This window comes from Pyrgilauda ruficollis, unplaced genomic scaffold, assembly GCF_017590135.1.
Source record: "Pyrgilauda ruficollis isolate IOZ18807 unplaced genomic scaffold, ASM1759013v1 scaffold54, whole genome shotgun sequence".
Lineage (NCBI taxonomy): Eukaryota > Metazoa > Chordata > Aves > Passeriformes > Passeridae > Pyrgilauda > Pyrgilauda ruficollis.
In genome coordinates, this window is record NW_024527044.1 from 8,009,460 (window position 1) to 8,029,116 (window position 19,657).

The following is a 19,657-nucleotide window of genomic DNA, read 5'->3' on the forward strand; positions in this document are numbered from 1 at the left end:
AGGTGTCCCTGTCTGTGGGATCCGTGCCTCGATTTCCCTTGGCAAAGAGGGTTCCTGCAGCTTGTCAAAACCTGGGGAGGGGCCCTTTGCACCCCAGTGGGATCTTCCTTTAGGTGCCTTTCCCTTTTCTTTCCAAGTTTTCAGTGCCTTTATCTCCTCTCTCTGTGTTACCCCCCAGATTTAAAGTTTGAAGGTCCCTGAGGTGCAGGGGGGCAGCGGGGCTGTTTGGGGGCGGGACATCTCCAGCTCTCTCTTCACTCCCTTTCAGTGAGCAAAATAAGGAAAAAATAATAATAAAAGAGGGGGAGGGGGGAGTAGGAAGGAGACAGGGGGGTGTTGGGGGTGCTGCTTCCCCGGGGGGGTGCCGGGCAGAGGGTGGGGAGAAGTTTTCTCGCAGCACCATCCCGGCCGGGGCTGAGGAGTTTGCAAACAAGGAGGAGCAGCGAGTCCCTTCGGTGTCATTGGAGGAGGCTTTTTCCAAGGAGCTCATAAATACGGGAGAGGCCGGGCAGGAGGCTGGGACTGCGCGGGGACCCCGAGGGCAGCGCGGCGGGGCGGGGGGGCCGGGGGGCCATGGCTGCGCTGCTCAGCACATTCCCCTGGCCGGAGCGGCTGGAGGGGGACGCGGGCGAGGGGTTGTCCCCAGGGCCACCCTCCCGAGCGTCGCAGGGCGAGAAGGGCTCCGAGAGCCGCATCCGCCGGCCCATGAACGCGTTCATGGTGTGGGCGAAGGACGAGAGGAAGCGGCTGGCGGTGCAGAACCCCGACCTGCACAACGCGGAGCTCAGCAAGATGCTCGGTGAGGAGCGCGGAGGGCGCGGGTTTGGGGGAAGGCGCGCGGGGGGAGATCGGGGACCCACCCGGGCATCCCCCGGGGTGCAAACCCTGCCCCGATCCCGTGCACCCGGGCACCCACCCAGCCATCCAGGTGCAAATCCTGTCGGGATTCAGTGCCCAGGGGCACCCACCGGAGATCCCTGAGGGTGCAAACCTTGTCCGGATTCGGTACCCATGAGCCCACCAGGGCATTCCCGGGGGTGCAAACCCTGCCCGGATCCGGTGGCCCCGGGGAGGCACCCACGCACCCACCTGGGCATGGGATGCACACCCTGCTCGGATCCAGCGCTCAGGGCTTGGTCCTCAGGCACTCACTTGCGGTCCCGGGAGTGAAAACCCCGTCCGGATTCAGTGCACTGGGGAGGGGATCCAGGCACTCTCCGGCCATTTCTGGGCTGCAAATCCCATCCAGATCCAGTGCCCCGGGTTGGGAACCATGTTCCCACCCGGTGACACCAGAGTGCAAATCCCATCCAGATCCAGTGCCCCGGATTGGGAATGCCAGCACCACTGGCCATCCCTGGGGGTGCCAACCCTGCCCAGCTGGGGACCCGGTCTGGCACGCAGCAGGAGGGCACCCCTACACCTACCTGGCTGTTTTTGGGGTGCAAAGCCAGCCCGGGTGCAGCACGCTGGGGCTGCAATACCTGATGGAGTTCTGCACCCCGGGAGCAGCACTGTGCACCCACCCTGTCACCCGGGGGTGCTCACCCCAGAACTGTCCCACACTCCAGGTGTGCAGCCACTCCTCAGGGTGCAAAGCCTGATGGTGTCCTGCATCCCAGGGCACAGGCACCCTGCCACCCCTCTGCTGCAAACCCTGAGGGTGCTACCCTGCCCTGCAAGGAGGGACCCCCAAATTTTCCTGGCCTGTCCTTGCTGTGCCACTCTGTGCCAGTATTACGTGGCTGGGGGCTGTGCATGTATTTCTGCTGTTACTTTTGGGGGGATCACAACCCATTTTGAGCACATTTTTTTTCCCACCCCCCATCCACTATTTTTCCCTTCCTCTCAATCCCCATTTTGATGTGAAACCAAAAGGGCAAACCGAAATTATCAACCCAGACAGCCTGAGAAAGAGCTGCCCGAATTGCAACACAGCTTTGCTGCCCAACCTCTTGTCCAAAGTTTGTGTTTCCCTGGACAGTTCTGTGGTGTTTTCTTTGGTGGTTTGGGTTTTCTCCTCGCTGCTTTGCCATGCAGCATCTCAGCTTATTAGTGTTATTTTTGCTGTCTCAGGCCATGGAAAGGCATCAAAGGCTTTGATGTGTATCCTCATTTCTCCCCCTTACCCTGAGGAACAGCCTGGGACAGCCTCACTGTGGGATAAACCCCCCTGCCCAATTCTCCTTCTCTGTGCTCTGTCTTGGGGACGTTTTATCTCAAACAGGGAGGCACGAGGTCATAGGATTACAGAATCATGGAAAGGTTTGGAAGGGACCTTAAAAACCATCTAATCCATCCCCCTGCCATGGGCAGGGACACCTTCCACCATCCAGACCAGCTGTCACAGTGCCCAGGTCTCCTTGTGCCCTGGTGCAAGTCCTGGCAGGGCACGAGCTGGGGCACCTTAAAGGACAGCACGTCCTGACCCTCTGCTCAGCCAGGCACGGCCTTGGCTGTCCCTGCTCCACAGCCCACGGAGCTGGGAGAGTTCATCTGCCTGGATTTATTTACTAACCCTAAACCCACCTCGTGTGGGGACTTGTGAAGAAGCAGTCAAAGACCCTATAGCAGCCTCAATTCCCCCTTCTTCTCCCACCCGCTGTCACCTCATCCCCCTGAGGGGTTTTAGGGATGTGTCCTCTGCGTGAGCCAGGCGGGATATTGAGCACCCTCGGGAGGCTGCAGGTGCTAAGGGAGCGTGTCCTCCGTTACAGGGAAGTCCTGGAAGGCGCTGAGCCTGTCGCAGAAGCGTCCTTACGTGGAGGAGGCCGAGCGGCTGCGGGTGAAGCACATGCAAGATTATCCCAACTACAAGTACCGGCCCCGTCGGAAGAAGCAGGTCAAGCGCATCGGCAAGCGGGTGGATCCCGGCTTTCTGCTGGGCAGCCTGACCCGGGACCAGAACTCTGTGCCAGAAAAGCGGACCTGCAGCCGGGCCGGGGGGGACAAAGAGGGCCCGGGTGAGTACCCCCCCCGCCCAGGGCTGCCGGCTGTGCGGGCATACCGGGAGGCTCCAGGCAGCGGCAGCAGCACCAGCGTGGACACCTACCCCTACGGGCTGCCCACCCCGCCGGAGATGTCCCCTCTGGATGCCATAGACCCCGAGCAGAGCTTCTTCTCCTCGCCCTGCCCCGAGGAGCATCACCGCTCTCACCTCGCCGGTGCCACATTCTCCCCGGAGTACGCGGGCGGCTCGCTGCCGTGCGGCCACCACCCGCTCAGCCCCATGCCACAGCCGGCCACCTGCATGATCCCCCCGGCCTCCAGCTGCCCTTCCCTTCCTCCTCCTCCTCCTCCCAGCTACTACACACCCGCCTTCCCCTCCCTGCCCCCTCCCAGCCTCCATGCCCACCTGGGCCAGCTCTCCCCACCGCCCGACCACCACAGCTTCGACACCTTGGACCAGCTGAGCCAAGCGGAGCTGCTGGGGGAGATGGACCGCAATGAGTTTGATCAGTATCTCAACAACCCCGGCCACGGTGACCACCACGGCGGGGCCTTGGCCAACGGGCACGTGCCGGTGTCCGGCAGCTCCCACAGCTCCGAGAACAGCCTCATCTCCGTCCTGGCAGATGCCACGGCCACCTACTACAATAACTACAGCGTCTCTTAGGAGCCCAGCCGGGGCCGCCTGGACCGGCCGAGAAAGGACCCGACACTGTTCCGAGGCATTGCTCCCTGGGGACATCGCCAGTGGCCCCTCAGGGTGACCGAGTCCGAACCACTCCAGGGCCCTGGAGTCTCCTCGGTGCTGTAGGTAAAGGATTTGGGTTGTTGGGTCACCAGCGTGCAAAGCCTGGAGTGCTCTGCTCCGATCGTGGCCAGTGAGCACTTCCCGACGCCAAACCCCTTTGGCCAAGTCCCTCTTCCAAAGCAGGGATTCTCCTGGGAGCACAGGAAGGCTGCCCCTCATTTTGGGGTATCCCTGGCTCTGCTTTGGAGTCAGGAATGCAGCAGCACCCCACAAATGTCAGGTCTGAATTCCCCCTGGAAGGGGGAAAGGCAGGGATGGGAGAAGGGAAGATTTTGGTGAAGGTCCATGAGCTGGTTTTGGGTTCCAGTGGTGGAGTTGCTGCCTGACCACCCTGACCTGCCTGACTGCTCCAATGGGGATTAAAGCCCGCATCCCCTGCCCCAGAGCATGGATTGGGGTATTCAACCCTCAGGAAATGCCAGAGGGGATGGGGCACCAGCCAGAAGAGGGGTAGCCAGCCCTGAGAGCACTGAGCCTGTTCTGGAGTGGGGTAAGATCAGGGCTTGGAAAGGCAGGATCCAGCTGGCATCCACCCCTGGGAGCAGGCCCTGGGATGAACATTTTGGCCAAGAGGTGATGATGTAGCAGACACTTTTTTTTATCAAACATCCTTTGAAGGGGAAGGCTCCATGTTTGGAGCCACAGTGCCCAATGCCTCTCCTAACTCTGGCGTTTTATTGCTTGTAATAAAGCTGTACATTGATTTATTCCTTCCATTATTCCTCCCGCCCCCCACCTCGGATTTTGTATTGCTCGAGTTCTCTTCCTTTCCATAAAGATGAAGCTTTATTTTAAATCAGTTATATGACATGATTAATCTTAGTGTTTACTGTATGGCACTTGGTAATGATTATTTAGTAACGTGGTTATGATTTCCTGGTTTCAGTCCCCAAAATGTATTAATAATAATTGCAAAGAAAACTTTAAAAAAAAACCCAAAAGTTCACCGGTTTTTAAGCTAATACATTCCATCTCTTTTGTGTGACTCTATGCATTTTGAATGAGTGTAGATACGAGTTTGCATAAAATATTTAATTTAAATAAATATGTTTTTATATGATGATTGTTCGATGATTTAAATTGCTGTCGCTATTGACAACAGTTTTCAAAACAGAAACATTTCCCTTGCAAGTGCTATTTTTTTATATTTTTGTTGTCATCGTTGTTGTTGGTATTTTCAGCCAAATTTTTCTACTTCCATTTTTTTATAAATAAAACAAAGATCTGTGGTTATCTTTACAAATTGTGTACTGCTTTCTAACAAACAGACTTGGGGCATGATGAGTGCCTACCCTCACTTTTCATGGAGTGTCTCAGGGGCTCAGGTCACTGTGCTGGCCTTGATCCTGCTTTTGCCATCTCTCAGATATGACCTTTGTAATCCTGTTTCTATATTACAGTGAAGTCAAGAGCTTTGCCTTTGGTGAGCAGAGATGTTGCTAATTTATGGAGTGAGTGCCTGGAACGTGGGTTTTAGTCGCATTTAAGGTTATCTTTTCTTTCACAGTTTGGGTGATTCACCTTTTAAGGTGCTCCACAGTGTGGGGACCTCGAAAAGGGTCCTCATTTCAGGTGCACATTGAGGCAATGAGGCCTCAGAAATATGTGGGGGTCAAATTTGTGGAGGCACCTGAAGGTGACTTAGAGTGGCCTGGCCAGCAAAGAGAAAAGCTTAATCCATGTTGTTGTTCATGGAAAAGCATCACAGCCTGCTCTTGCCAGGCATTAAATCAGGCTGTGTCCCTGATGTCCTTGAGGTTAAGCCAGGCACAGGGAAACCCAGAGTTGTTAGGAAGGGACCTCTGGAGACCCAAGGCAGGGTAAACATCTCCCAAAGCAGTGTCCTGCCAGGTTGAGTCTTCCTGCTTGGCCCCAAAAAGTGGAGGAGCACATTTGTAGTGCCCTTTGTGATGCCACTTCTGGGTGGGGTGTCTGGGAGGGGTCTTCAGAGGTCACCCAACCCAATCCAACCCAATCCTGTCCCTTGTCTCCCATAAATGACATCACTGATCCACGAAGCCCATGGTCCCAGAAGGTGGAAGCTGTGTGAGTATTTGGGGAGGCACCAACATGATCCTGTCCTGTTCTCCTTTATCCCCCACTTGTACCCCCTGGATTCAGCTCTCCCATCCTTCCTCTTCCTTCTTCCATCTCTCAGGCATCCAAACTCACCCTTGGCCTTTCCTTTTAGGGGAAAAGGAATGGATGCCTTAGGGTGTCCTGCCAGCCTCAGGTACTGTGGTGGCTCAGCCCAAATGTGACTCTTCCAAGAAGATTTTGGAGTTGGAGGGAGGGAGGTGCCAGGATCCTGTTTGGCCTCTCTGCCCAGCAGTGTTGACTCACGTGGGACCATGCCAGCAGCAGGAGTGGGGCTGCTTTTCCCTTCTCCATCTCTCCCTGCAATCCCTGTGGTGCCCCAGGCCTGAGAGACAGCAGAGAATAGAGAAACTGCCCTGGCGAGGAGGCTCAGCTGTCCCAGCCCCCCCAGAAATTCAGCTCTGGGTATTGCCACCAGCCTGATCTGGGATGTCACATTTTTATCCTATAGGACCCTTTCTCCAGGACATTGACTGCTCCTACTGATCCTTCTCCTTATTCCCATGCCCTGGGCAACGATGGGATCAACTGCACCACCCTATAAGCCTTTTCCCTCCTTGCTTTCATCCCATGCAGGGCTGCTGGAAACAAACCCCTCTCCAAGAGCTCCCAGCATCTCCTCAGGGTCTGATTTCCCCAGGAAAAGGGGTTTCTCCACACACCCCATCCCCAAGGAGCCCATCGTGCCCGGATGAACGGAGAGCCCCGCCAGCCAAGCCTGTCCCCACTTGCTCAACCCAGAGCCACGTGAGGAGAGGTGGGAGCTTGTCCCTGTGCTCTCTGCACGCCAGGAACAGCTACAGGCCCCAACCGGGAGCTGGGGCCCCCCGAGGGCGTTGGGAGCCTCAGCCAAGGCGAGGTGCGGCTCCCTGGGAGCCACGGCCGGATCCGGGCACACGCCCAGCGCCTGGAGCAGCCGGCTCCCACCTCCAGGACACTGCAGCCCAGATGGGATTCAGGAGCACCACCCCTTCTCTGGGGGGATGGAAAATGAGATGCTATAAGTCAACCCCCTCTACCCACAGCAATTTTTTGGGATGCAGGGTGTTGCTGCAGGGAGCAGATGGAAAGTAAGTGGCTGGCAGAGGTGGGAAGGAGTGGTTTTGCTCGGAGAGTGGGCATCCATACAAAAGATTGCTGGCTGTCGGTGTTTATGGATGTTGAGGGGGGGGTCTAGACCCCAAGCAGGACTTGTTCTGCATCAGTCCTGGGCATGTTTCTCCTCCCTCCCCATCCCAAATACAGGGACCCATGGCTGTCTCTGTGCATGCTGAGGAGACTTGTGCTTTGTGGCCTGCTGTCCCCAGCCTGGGAACCAGCAGGAAAATCAAATCAGGGCTGCAGGAAGGGATAAAACAGCCTCGCACCACATTTGGGCTCCTGCTCGGGGGTGCCAGCTTGGGCCAGGGCAGGGGTATCTCCCTGCCACGAGGTGGGCAGGGTGTGACCCCTCTGCCCCTGGTGTCCAGTGACCTTGGCCAGTCCTTGGCCCTGTGGCTGTGCAGGTCGTGGTGCTGGGATGAGGTCACCTTCCTGGATAGCTGGAATTTGGGCTGGCCAGGAGCTGCCTGCAGTGTGTGTCATGCCCTGGGCAATTTCCCTTGCATCCCCTGAGCAGGTGGCTGTCCTCTCTCTGCTTGTCCCAGTGCCACTGGAGAGGGGTGGGCCCTGGTGACAAACAGCCACAAAGATGTTCCATGCCTCAGTTTCCCTGTCTGTAAAACAGAGATAATTCTTCCTTCCCTCCCACCCTTTTTCCAAACAGTGCTGGGACATGACCTGTCTCTTCCCCAGAATCTGAACAGGACCAAGTGCTTGTGCTGCCTTTAGCAAGAGGGGTCCCTGCCCCATTTGAGGGATCCGGATCCTGCTAGGAAATCAGCTGGGAGACAACAATTTTCCCATTATTTTTCAAAGCAGAACCAGGTGACAAAAGTAGAGGCAGAGAAAGGGATGAGATGTCTGGACTAAGCTCACCCTTCAAATCAGCACAGAGCCTAGAGAGACCCTCAACAAAGCCAACTCCCCCAAATCCCCACATCCTAAATCTCCTTTTTCCCCCTTTTTTACTCACCTTCCCCCCTCCATCCTTTTTTTTTTCCCCACCCCACCCTGACTCCAAACCCTGCTGCACCCCACGGCTGGGAGGGCAGGATCAGACCCTCCCTCTTGTCTCTCCAGAGGAGGGAATGAGACAAGCTGCTGAGTGGTTTCCTGCCCAGCACTGCCAATGGGAGCTGCTTGGGGTGCCGGGAGCAGGGGAGGATGTATCCGGAGCTGAGTGTTTCCTGGCAGATAAGGCCAACCCCTCCTGCCGGATGTTATGAGTCCAGGTCCTACCTCCACGTTTCAAGAGAAGGGGCCGAGGAAAGGCTTGGATGTTTATGTCAAGGAAAAATAACTTCTCCCTCTGTGTACAATCCTCTGGCTCCCCCAGGGCTACGTGCGGCAGGGTAAATGCTGGGAATAGGAAAACGGGCGAGGAGGGTGATGGGGAGCAAGGGGGGCTGTGGGAAGGCTGGGATCTCTCCCCCTGCTTGGGAATGTGCCAAGGCAAAGATAGGATGGATCTGGGGAGAAGAGCCTGAGGATGGATAGTGCATGCTCAGCACTGTGGGATGAGGCTCATCATCAATCCAGGGTCACAGTGGCCGAACCCTGTGTGTCACCCCTAGTGCCCATCTGGAGCAGATCCAGGCCCAGTTAGGATTTCTCCTCATCCTTCAGGTGAGACCCTTCAAGGCCAGAGCCAAGGCAGCCCGCAGGGCTGGAGATCAGAGCTATCTTGCCCATCTCTGACATCCAGGGAATCAGATGCTGGCAGAGGGAGGACAGTGGCAGAGTTGGGTCTGGCTGGGGAGGAGGGGAAAGTTGTGCAGTGGGTATGGAGAGAATGAGGAAAACATGGATTTTCTCCACATTTTTTGCAATGAATAAATAAAATCTAGTGCTGGCCAGAGCCTCCTCTTTGTGTTGTAGCTGCGCTATCCTATTCCTTCTGGGAACATCCCCAAGGCTCAAGCCAGAGCCTGTGCACTGCCTGAGGGCTGGTACATGTCCAGGGCCACCTCTGGATGATGGAAGAAACATGGAAAGACCTGCACTAGAATTGGACTGGTCAAGAAATCAGGACAGGGAAGACCCCCAGCTCTCAAGTGTTACTATTCCCACTGAAATTATGCCAGATTCCAGCACAGCCATGCCCAGGCCACAAATCCTGCCCAAGGCCCAGGAGGGGCCTGTGAGGACATTTCATAGGGGCAGTGAGGACATTCCTGGTGAGGGTTTGGATGTGGTCAATATTTGGATGGGCCAGACATTGAACAGCTTTTCATGGAGGGTTTTGTCTTCGTCATCAATAGGGAGAAATCTGAAATTAGACAAATTCTGGCAATCTCCTACCCAGGGTGATTAACGAGAGCTGAGCTGCCTCCCACTCCCATCTCAATCCAAGAGGGACTGCTGGAGGTCTCTTGGACCCAGTGGGTCCAATAGAGGCCTGGAGGACAATCTGAGAAGAAAGGAGAGAGGGAAAAGCCGTGTTCTTCCTCCTCTGAGCTTGAGGAGCCCATGAGGGCTCCCACCAACAGCTGAACGGCATCCAGGGAGCGCTGCTGCATTCAGGGAGAATTTTGGGACAAGAAGCCTGGTGCTGGAGCCCTGTGCCGTCCTCCAGTGCATCCCACCCCTCTTCCCTGAACCCCTGGAGTTCCCCATCCAGCCAGGACACCGCACCCCGCCTCAGCCAGCCCGAGATGTTGTTCCTTTCCCTTTGATTTCCAGGAGCTCCCACTTGGCCCCCAGAGCTCCACGGCAAACAAAACATCAGAAGCCCAGGCTTGGCGGTGCAGGAAGGAAACCGGCTCATGTGGGGCTGAGTCACAATCCCGCTGCTCCTCCCGGCATCCCAGGGAGCGAGATCGGGTATCAAGGGATGCCAGGTCCCACCGACCCCTGAGCGTCTGGGGCACCAAAAATCCTCCTAGGCCGCCATCACCACCACCCCGCTTTATTTGTTTTGATAAACAAAGCATGGCTTGTGGGGTTTTTTCCATTAAGTTGGAGTGGGAAAGGCTGGATTTGCTTCCCTGTTGAGGGAAAAATCTCCACACTGCCCATTTGGGACTTGGCCAAAATTCAGGGAGGCTGCCAAAAACCTGAGTTTAAAAGAGACTCCTCAGCATCCCTGACCTGGGACCAGCTACTTGATTTTCTCCTCTCAGGGCCAGACTTCTTTTCTAGAGCTTCACATGGTTGTGATTGACACCACTCAGACTTTTCCAACTCTCCCCCTCATATTAATATAGATTTAAAAAAATTAAAATAGTAAAAAATACACACACACACACACACATATATATACATATATATGTATTTATTATAGATAAGAAAGATGGATACTCCCAATTCTACCCCTCTCATTTAATGGAAATGCCAAACATACAAAAATATAAATATAAAAATATGATTATAAGTATATAATTAATATAAATATGTATGAGTATATAAATATAAAGATATGCACATACAGGAGATATTACACATACATGTATGTATATATATGTATAAGGGATCCTTGTGTATATATATATATATATATATATATATATATATATATAAGAAAAATGAGTTCAAAGTTTTTAGCAAGGCCAGTCATGATAGGATAAAGTGTAATTGTTTTAAACTAAGAGAGGGTAGATTTATATTAAAAATAAGGAAAAATAGTAAAAAATACACACACACACACACACATATATATACATATATATGTATTTATTATAGATAAGAAAGATGGATACTCCCAATTCTACCCCTCTCATTTAATGGAAATGCCAAACATACAAAAATATAAATATAAAAATATGATTATAAGTATATAATTAATATAAATATGTATGAGTATATAAATATAAAGATATGCACATACAGGAGATATTACACATACATGTATGTATATATATGTATAAGGGATCCTTGTGTATATATATATATATATATATATATATATATATATATAAGAAAAATGAGTTCAAAGTTTTTAGCAAGGCCAGTCATGATAGGATAAAGTGTAATTGTTTTAAACTAAGAGAGGGTAGATTTATATTAAAAATAAGGAAGAAACCTGGTCTAGAGGAAGGTGTCCCTGCCCATGGCAGGGGGTGGAATGAGATGAGCTTTGAGGTCTCTTCCAACCCAAGCCACTCTTGTATTCCACGATTTTGTGATTTTATACATATTTGTGTGTGTTCACACAAGGGACACAGAACATATGGCTCAGAGACAGCAGCATCCCTTGGTCTTCTTTGCAACAGCTCTCAGCACAGCCTGGTGGAACTCTCAGCAGAGTCCATGTCTCATGTGTCCTTTCAGGGTGGATATCAGGGAAAGGTTCTTCCCCAGAGGGTGTTTGGGCACCCCAGGGAATGGTGACATTCCCAAGGCTGACAGAACTCCAGGAACATTTGGGCAACACTCTCAGGGATGCACAGGATGGGATTGTTGGAGTGTCTGTGCAGGACCAGGAGTTCAACTTGATGATCCTTGTGTGGTCCTTCCAAATCAGGATCTTTTATGATTCCAGGATTCTGTGATTCTCATCCTCTTCAGTGCTGGCCTGGGAGAGGTGACAGCCTCTGGATGTGTCGATGGCCTGGTGGTTCCAGAGGCTCCAATGCCCCTCATGGATGCACCTGTGCAGGAAAATGAAGGGATCAGCTCTGAACCCCACTGGCCCATCCTCTCAGCCTCCCAAAAGAGAACATCAGCACCCAAAGAGTGTCCTGGGAATGATCCCTGGCCTTTGCTCACCTTGAACCTTACCGGGGCAGTGGTTGCATCCCTGCCACTTGATCTGGGCCAAAATCACCCCCAACAACTGGAAGGTCATTGGGAAGCCTCTGACCCTGCTCCTGTTCCTTGATGGGCTCTTCTGGAGTGTGGATTTGTCTGCTGGGCTTTTACCACCTTAGAAAACATTCCTGCTTCCCTCCCTCATGCCCAGGAAGATGGAAGGTCTGTTGCAGTTGCAGAAATGTGTGCTCCAGGATTAGGAAAGGCCAGGCTGGAGCGTGTTTCTGCAACCTCCCTACTCCTTCCAGGTGCCAGGCATTGCAGGAGAGCTGGAGTTGCAGGAGTTCCCAGGATGTGGCAGTGCATTGGAAGGCACTGGTGGATCTTGTGGTTACAGGATCACAATGGATTTGTCTCCCTCCTTGGACCATTCTCAGCTCAGGCAGATTTGGGTGTATCCACTCAACATTTAAGTTTTAACAAGGCCTGCCAAGTCCCTTCCTGGTGACTGCACTGGGCAAGCCCGATCAGTGATTAAAGGTGGGATTTAGCTCCCAGGTGTGCCCAGCTGTCTCCACTCTGATTCGGAGGTCAAATCCATCCTGGTGCAGTTTTCATCTCAGTTGGTTGGAACATGGTGCCAATAATGCCATGGTTGTGGGTGTGATCCCCCTGTGGGAAATTCACTTAAAAGTTGGACTTGATGATCCTTGTGGGTCCCTTTCAGCTCAGAATATTCTGTGATTCTGTGGTTCTCACAGAAATGCTGAGGTTCTCAGAGGCCTCTGGAGATTCCATATGGGATCTGTGACAGATTTTTCCTAGATGAGGGCCTGGCTTGGAAGCAGAAGGAGGTGGGACTCTCCTGGGGTTGACTGTCCCTCTCCAAACCAGCATGGCATTCCAAAATGCCTTTTCCTGGACCCTGGAGGTCCTTCACTTGAAACAGAACCCACATCTCCACCATCAACAAACAGGTTGGGTACCTTGGCACCATGGTCCCATAGAGGATCCTTGCAGGTCCCATCTCTCCCAGGATCTCCCATGTCAGACCTCCTCCCAATCCAGGCTCCTCTTCCCTTCTTTACTCAAGGGAAAGAAGAGAAGGAAAACCACAGCCCAGATCCTCCACACCACCCTGCCTGCCTTCCATCCCCAACCTCCTGAAAAGCCCCAAAAGCCATGCCAGGGGAATTTTCCCAAGGTATGGGGCTCCCCTGTAAAGGACCTGCTGTACTAAATGACCCATCAGACCTTCCTGGTTGTTCTTCCCTGCTGCCTTCCCGGGTTCAAAAGGTGATTTAGGATGACATGCTCTGCTCTACATGAACTTACCAGCTACTGCCAGCTCTTGCCAGCAGCGTGACGAGACACCCCTTCATTGTACATTAATTCCAGCAGGCGTACGGCCCAGCAATCAAAGTGCCTCATTAAACTTTAATTAAATTTCCCAAGTAATTTGCTCCCGGGCGGAGAACCTGCAATGCAAGCCCAAGCAAGTCTGTGTGTGTGTGTGTGTGTGTGTGTGTGTACATGCGTGTGTCTCTGTTTGTGTGTGTATCTGGGCTTTTGGGGTCTTTTTGGTCTTTTTTTCACCCAAAACATTCTCAACGTTTCATAGCTGGGGTGTGAAATAAAGCCAGAGGTGGAAATGCAGGCCAGAGGTGGAAATCCAGGTCAGACTAGGAAGAACAGCCAAACTGAACAGACATTCTGCTCCTGTCACTCCTGCTGGGTGCTGTTCTCCTGGAAGAAGAGTCTCCAGGGCCTTCTCTTCTCCAGGCTGAACAATTTAAACTTTCCCTGCTGTTCTCCTGGAAGACCAGGAAGATTTTGCACTACAGTCCCTTTGTAGGATATGGACAGGAGATAAAATGGTCAGGAATTCGAATTCACCCTCAGATCAGTTCCCACAATCAAAGCTTGGCAAAAAACAGGGACAAAGCAATTCCAAACTTGCAGTGGATGGCAAACAAAACTAAATCTCTTTCTAACAATGACAAGTCTTAGAATCAGAGGGGTGAGGGTTAGAAGGGACCTTAAAGACCATCTAGTTCCACCCCCTGCCATGTGCAGAGACACCTTCCACTTGCCCAGGATGCTCCAGGCCCTGTCCAACTTGCCCTTGGACACTTCCAGGGAAGGAGCAGCCACAGTTTCTCACATGAACCTGTGCTCTTCCCCTGCCTTCATGACCAGTTGACCTGGTCTGATCAAAACTCCCTCCAGAGCAAGGTGGCTGCACCTGAACAAGCCCCAAGAATGGTCCTTGGGCCGTGCTGACCCCTGACCCACGGCTGGGATCATTTGGGCTCGCTCCAGCAGACTCAAACCCAAGCCAGGAGTGCAAACGAGCGATGTCCAGTCTGCATCGAGACATATCCAGCTTGTCTCTGTCATTTCCTGCAAGCTGCAAGTTGATCTCCAGATTCCAATTCCCTGAAGAATCCAGAAGGAGCCAAACCTGAAGCCGTGTTCAGGGGACTGCACAGAACTGACCCAGCGTGGTCTCCATGGGTCCCTGCACCAGGATCCTGCCCAAGGTGAAATTTCCCTGTGTTTTTCCTTGGGCTGGAGTGGATGGACAGCAAACAAAAGCGAATACTGGAGCACTTATTCACATCGAAAGAGGCACGAGCACAAAACCCAGTCACCCCCTTGAAACTTCGAGTGAGGTGGGGATTTCCATGTATTGCCTGCGCTTCCAGATCTGCAGATAAGGGTACAGCTGGTCAAACATTTTCCATTGATGATTTCCTTGCAGAAAACATCCTTCTAAGGAAAAAAAATAAAAGCTCAGTAACTTAAAGAAAAGTTAGAGTTTAGCTTTGTTTCCCTTAAGCACACTTAAAAAGAAACTGCATTTTATGCAACTTTTCAGGTTTTTCTCGTAGAAAAGAAAAATAAAAGTGATGAGGGACCAGTCAGAGTGAGGTTGGTTTTTTAAAAATGACAAGTTGTATATTTTTTAATGTTTTTCATAGCAATATCCAAACTCTCCCAAAAACATCCATAGAAAACAGACTTTTTTTTCTCATGTTCTGTGCTTTTTCCTTTCCATTATCTGTACTTAACAGTTTCTTGGCCAAGTTAAGCTTCATCCTCATCACCAGATTCTACCAGCTTGAAGACCTGTTTAGTTTTAGGGGTCAGAATAGACGGTCTTCGAAGATCCCTTGCAGCCCAGTGATTCTGTAATTTAAACCCTTTCTATTTTAATATTAACTATATTCAGGTGTATAACTGTGAGTAAAAATAAGAGATTTTCCAATAAAATTGATAGATTACTATTCTCAATTAAACAAAGGTAAAACTGAAATAGAGAAGATGATTTTCCCTCTAAAAAAAAAAGAAGATTTTAATAAGATTTTTTTTTTTGAAAGGCAATTTTTTTTTTTCACTGAGGAAATAAAGATGAGAACGTCAGCTGGGAAAACAATTGGGATTTTCCAGTTGTTTGTTGCTGATTTTGCCTGTCTCTTCAGTCAAACAGGATAAAATATTTTTATGAATATTCCCTATTTTCTAGAAATAGGGAATATTCATAAAAAATATGTTTGGAAGCTGAAGGGAAACAGGGATCTGCTTCCTAACTCTGCAGCCTGCATTATGTTAATGGAAGAGAACAATTAGTAATGGAACCAGATCTCTGCATTTACATGATTTTGCTCCTGCCAGCAAATCATTCCACACCTTCTGCCACGTCCCTTAACCCCAGTGAGCTCTGTCTAACCTGTGAGCAGTACTGGGATGACAATTCCTCTCTTAAGGGACCTGGGAACATCTATTATTCCCTGCAAGACCCTAAAGTGAGCACAGGCTGTTGTTGCTTTCCTCCAAGGTGACACGAACGAGTTGGAGAGAGCTCGGTGTCCTGAGGGAGAGATGTCTGTAGGAATAGGCAGAGCCCTGGGAGACGAGGCTGTTAGCATGGAAACATTTGTCTGGGAAGGAAGATCCATGGCAAAACCTGGCAAAAGCCCAGCCCAGCCCACTGGGGAAGTGTTGGATAAACTGGTGTGGTGATTAAGGCCAGCATTCCCTTGATGCCTTTTTGGTGGGGAATATCTGAGACAGCTTAATTAGAGGAGGCTGGAGGAGCCTGATGCCCACTGATTCCACTTGGAGGCTCATTCCTGGACTTTCTTTGGGCTGGATGTCCAAAAATGAGTCATGTCCCGGGAATGGGGTTAGGGGGTGAGACCAGGAATTGACTGGGTACGCCTCATCCTGCCTAGGCATGAAAAATCTTTCAGGGATCCTGTGGGATGAAGAGGAACAGGTTATTGTTGTGCAAAGTGCCTGGCTACCACTCTCCAGCCTTTTGCAATTATAGGTTCAGTAAAAGTGTGTAAAAGAGTAAAAGTGGAGTCTGCATCCTTTGTGAGTTTATACAGGAAAAACTTGCAGGACCGAAGTCCCCAAATCCTGCAGCTTTGAACACATCTCCCAGCAGACAAGGAACGATATTATTTCTGGGGAACTGAAAGCCAGAGAGCCACCCCCTGCTTCTGATTTGTGCACAGCTGTGGTGAATTCCCCTGTAGTGAAAATGGCAGGATAAACCTCAGCATTTGTCTTTTGATCACGATCTTGGAGGTCTTTTCCACCCTTAAGGATTCTATGGATTCTGTGAGCAGAGAAAAAAAGGTAGGGTGCTGTTTATCCCACCTAAATTATGGAAACTCAGAGCTTTATCTCCATTAGTTGTCTAAATATTCTAGGGAAACATGTCCCTGCCTATGGTCTTTATAGTTTCTTCCAACCCAAACCCTTTTATGATTCTATGATTTTACTATGATTATATTTCCCAAGTAATTATAATATTAAAGATTTTAAGATGTTACACCTATTTTGCCTGTTAGGAATCAGCCTAGGAAATGCAAACTCCCAAAATCTGCACAGAAATACACTGGGTCTGTGCTGGTTTTCCAAGAAAAAAAACATTTCAGTGCCTTTGCTCTCTATCACAAGGGACAGCAGTGCTCCAGCACTGGTGCCTTGGGACTTCCCGGTTTGCTGGAAGATGAATAAGCAAAAAATCCAGGTCTCAGCTAATTTAATTTGCCTCTAGTCCAAGAGGAGGACTGACAACCTCCAGACATGGTGAGGGTATTTTGTACAGCTATTTTAAAATAAGACAACTTGTCCTTTTGGAAAGCAACCTTTTTCTGACTCCATTTTTCAATTTTATTCTCCAGAAGGTATAAAGCGAAGGAAGAGCTTGGATTTCTCCAGCTCCAGGGTGTTTCCTGCATTTCAGTCAATCCCAATAACAGACAAAGAGCCTGGTAGCCTGTGCCAGGGCTTGACAACCCTCTCAGGGAACATACTTTTCCTAATATCCAAGCTAAACCTCCTTTCTTCCCAAATTCCCATCTATCCCTGCCCTCTGGCAGTGGGAAGCCATTCCCTGTGTCCTGTCCCTCCATTCCTTGTCCCCAGTCCCTCTCCAGCTCTCCTGGAGCCCCTTTAGGCTCTGGAAGGGGCTCTGAGCTCTCCCTGGATCCTTCTCTTCTCCAGGTGAGCACCCCCAGCTCTCCCAGCCTGGCTCCAGCCCTTGGAGCAGCTCCCTGGATTCCTCTGGACTCTGTCCAGCTGCTCCATGTCTCTCTTGCACTGAGGACCCCAGAACTGGACACAGTTTAATGAGCCTCATCCCAGAGACTGATCATCCTGCCTTTTCCTTGCAGGAAGACCTCACAGGTCAGGGAATGAACCAGAAATGCTGTTTTTCTACTTCTCACTCATTTCCTTTTTTATTCAAGTTCATCTGAACGTTGGCTGCTGGAAGCTTTGAGCTTCTTGTTCTCCAGCTGACTTTGCTCTTCCAGCCTCTCACTGGAGATTTCCCTCACTGGAGCAAAGCAGGAAGAGCCTTTGTGCTCTCTAAATACAAAATAATTTAGGGTGGCTTAAAATTCCTATGTAATCAAAGCCATACACTGTGGTTACAGCCATTAACCTCAGGATTTTTGTTAAAAACCCTCCTAAACAGGGACAATTTCAAGGCTTGCTGAGGGAATATCCAAGCAAGTCTTGTCAGAGCCCTCCAACTCCCAATTTTCATTGCTCCTGACCCCCCAGAGCTTCTCTCACTCTGCCATTGCCCCCTCCACTGCTCCCTGTGTTTGTGGGGATGTGTGAGAACAAGAGCTGCCTCAGGATTTATTTTTGAGTATTAATACTTCTCTTACATGAGAGGAAGTGCAGTACCAGCGTGAGAGCCCAGAAAGCAGTTTCTGAAATTACCCTCCCAAAAAATGCACCTCCAGAAATTCATCAGGAACTCAAGGCTGTGCTTTCCATCCTTGTTTCTTAAACTGAATTTTTTTTTTATTGCCATCTCCCCAGCTCCTCTCAAAAAGAAAGGAGTTGTGGAAGTACATCCTGGCTCCTTTGCAGGACTTTGGATTGTCATTAGCATCTCATGCATTATTCAGTGAGCTGATTATGAATGAATCAGCATAGATCCCTCCCCTTGGAAAGCTGAGAAAAGCTGCAGCTCTGTCAGAATGCCCCATGGCCCTTCCTGACCCAGCTGGCTGCAAAGGGAGATGTAATTTCTTAGTGACGTTTAATTAAAATTTAATTAATTTGTGAAGAAGCAGTGGATGTCCTGAATAGATTTCTATTTCAAAGGGAATGCTTGAGAATTGGTGCCCTGATCCTGTGTAGTGCTGGGAAAGCACTGAATGGACACTTTTTTTATTAGGACTGGGAGATCAGTGGGGCAAGAAGCACCTGGAGGAGGGTTGGGGGTGGGATGTTTGATTCATGACTGAATTTCTGTTATTTGCAAAATAAATAAGGGATGAATGATTATTAAGCATCTTCTGACTAGGAACAGCACCAAGAAGCAAAGATCCCCTCCAAGTTATAAAGCCTGGGATAAATTCCACCTAAACCCAGCAATGCAGGAGCAATTACCACAGTGAAATCCAGCTGCTTTTCCCTTTTCCTCTTTCCTCCCTCTCAAAATTCACCCTGTGACAATTTCCTCAGCCTGGGAGTTGATCCCCGTATCAAATGTGCTGAATGGATAAAATCTGCAGCAGCAACAAGTTGTCTGTGGGATTAATTTGTCTCTGGAATCAACATTATGCAAACGGGACCCACCCTAATTTGTGTGAACAGGCTGTGTGTGTTATCTTATGATTAAACAGCTTTGTAAGCATCAAAATATCTCACCTGGCTTCCCTGAGCAGAGTCTGATCCAGGACAGGATCTTCTCTTCAGCTCTTCTCTGCACCTCCAGTGTGATCCTTAGGGCTTAGAAGGCCCCAGCACTTTTTTTAGGGAGAGGAACCAACTCTGAGTCAAGTTTTAAATGAGTGGTGTCTTAATTTTATTTTGGAGGAGCCCTAAAAGCCCAGTGGGCAAAGGTTTAACCCAGCATCAGCACAACCCCCTGTTATCTCTCTTTAGCCATGCCATGGACATGGACCACCTCCCAAACATGGGTGAGGTGGGAAGAAAACCAGAATATTGTGCAAAATTCCATGGTGCTGTAGCACAATTCTCTCTTTTCTCTGCACTCAGTGCAGGGGATATTTTCTTACCCAACTGTTTTGTGGAAATCTTTTGAATTGATTGATGGAGCCTCTCTGTTTCCTCTCATCACTTGCTCTCTTCTAATCCTCCATGGAGGCACAAAGGGAAAAGGGATCATCCTCATCTTTCTCTTAGCTTGGATCTGATTCCTGCCTTACATGCTTCAATTCAAATAAGAAAAAAATTCAAAATACCAAGAATATGGATATGAGAGAGTCTAAGAGAAGGGGAATCCTTATTACTCCTTCTGGAGTGCAATGGGGTGTAACAGAACAGCATCAGTGTGTCAGAGAGGACTTTTCTCCTTTTTTTAGGAGGCTTTGGTACATGTGGGACTCATCCAGAATACTGTGCCTGGTTGGAGACCTCACAGTTTTGAACTTTTCCACAAGGAGGAGATTGACAAACTGAAGGGAGTCAGACAGAAGGTCAGGGTATTTACATATTCATATATTTATA

General features: G+C 50.3%; 1 protein-coding gene across 1 annotated transcript; it reads left to right on the plus strand.

Annotated features, from left to right (window-relative positions):
* Positions 1–479: 479 nt before the first annotated feature.
* Positions 480–4,996, plus strand: SOX7 (SRY-box transcription factor 7). The gene is made up of 2 exons (XM_041480928.1): positions 480–799; positions 2,718–4,996. Exons 1-2 carry the CDS (start codon positions 574–576, stop codon positions 3,614–3,616), a joined length of 1,125 nt encoding a protein of 374 aa, XP_041336862.1. The 5' UTR covers positions 480–573; the 3' UTR covers positions 3,617–4,996.
* Positions 4,997–19,657: the final 14,661 nt, after the last annotated feature.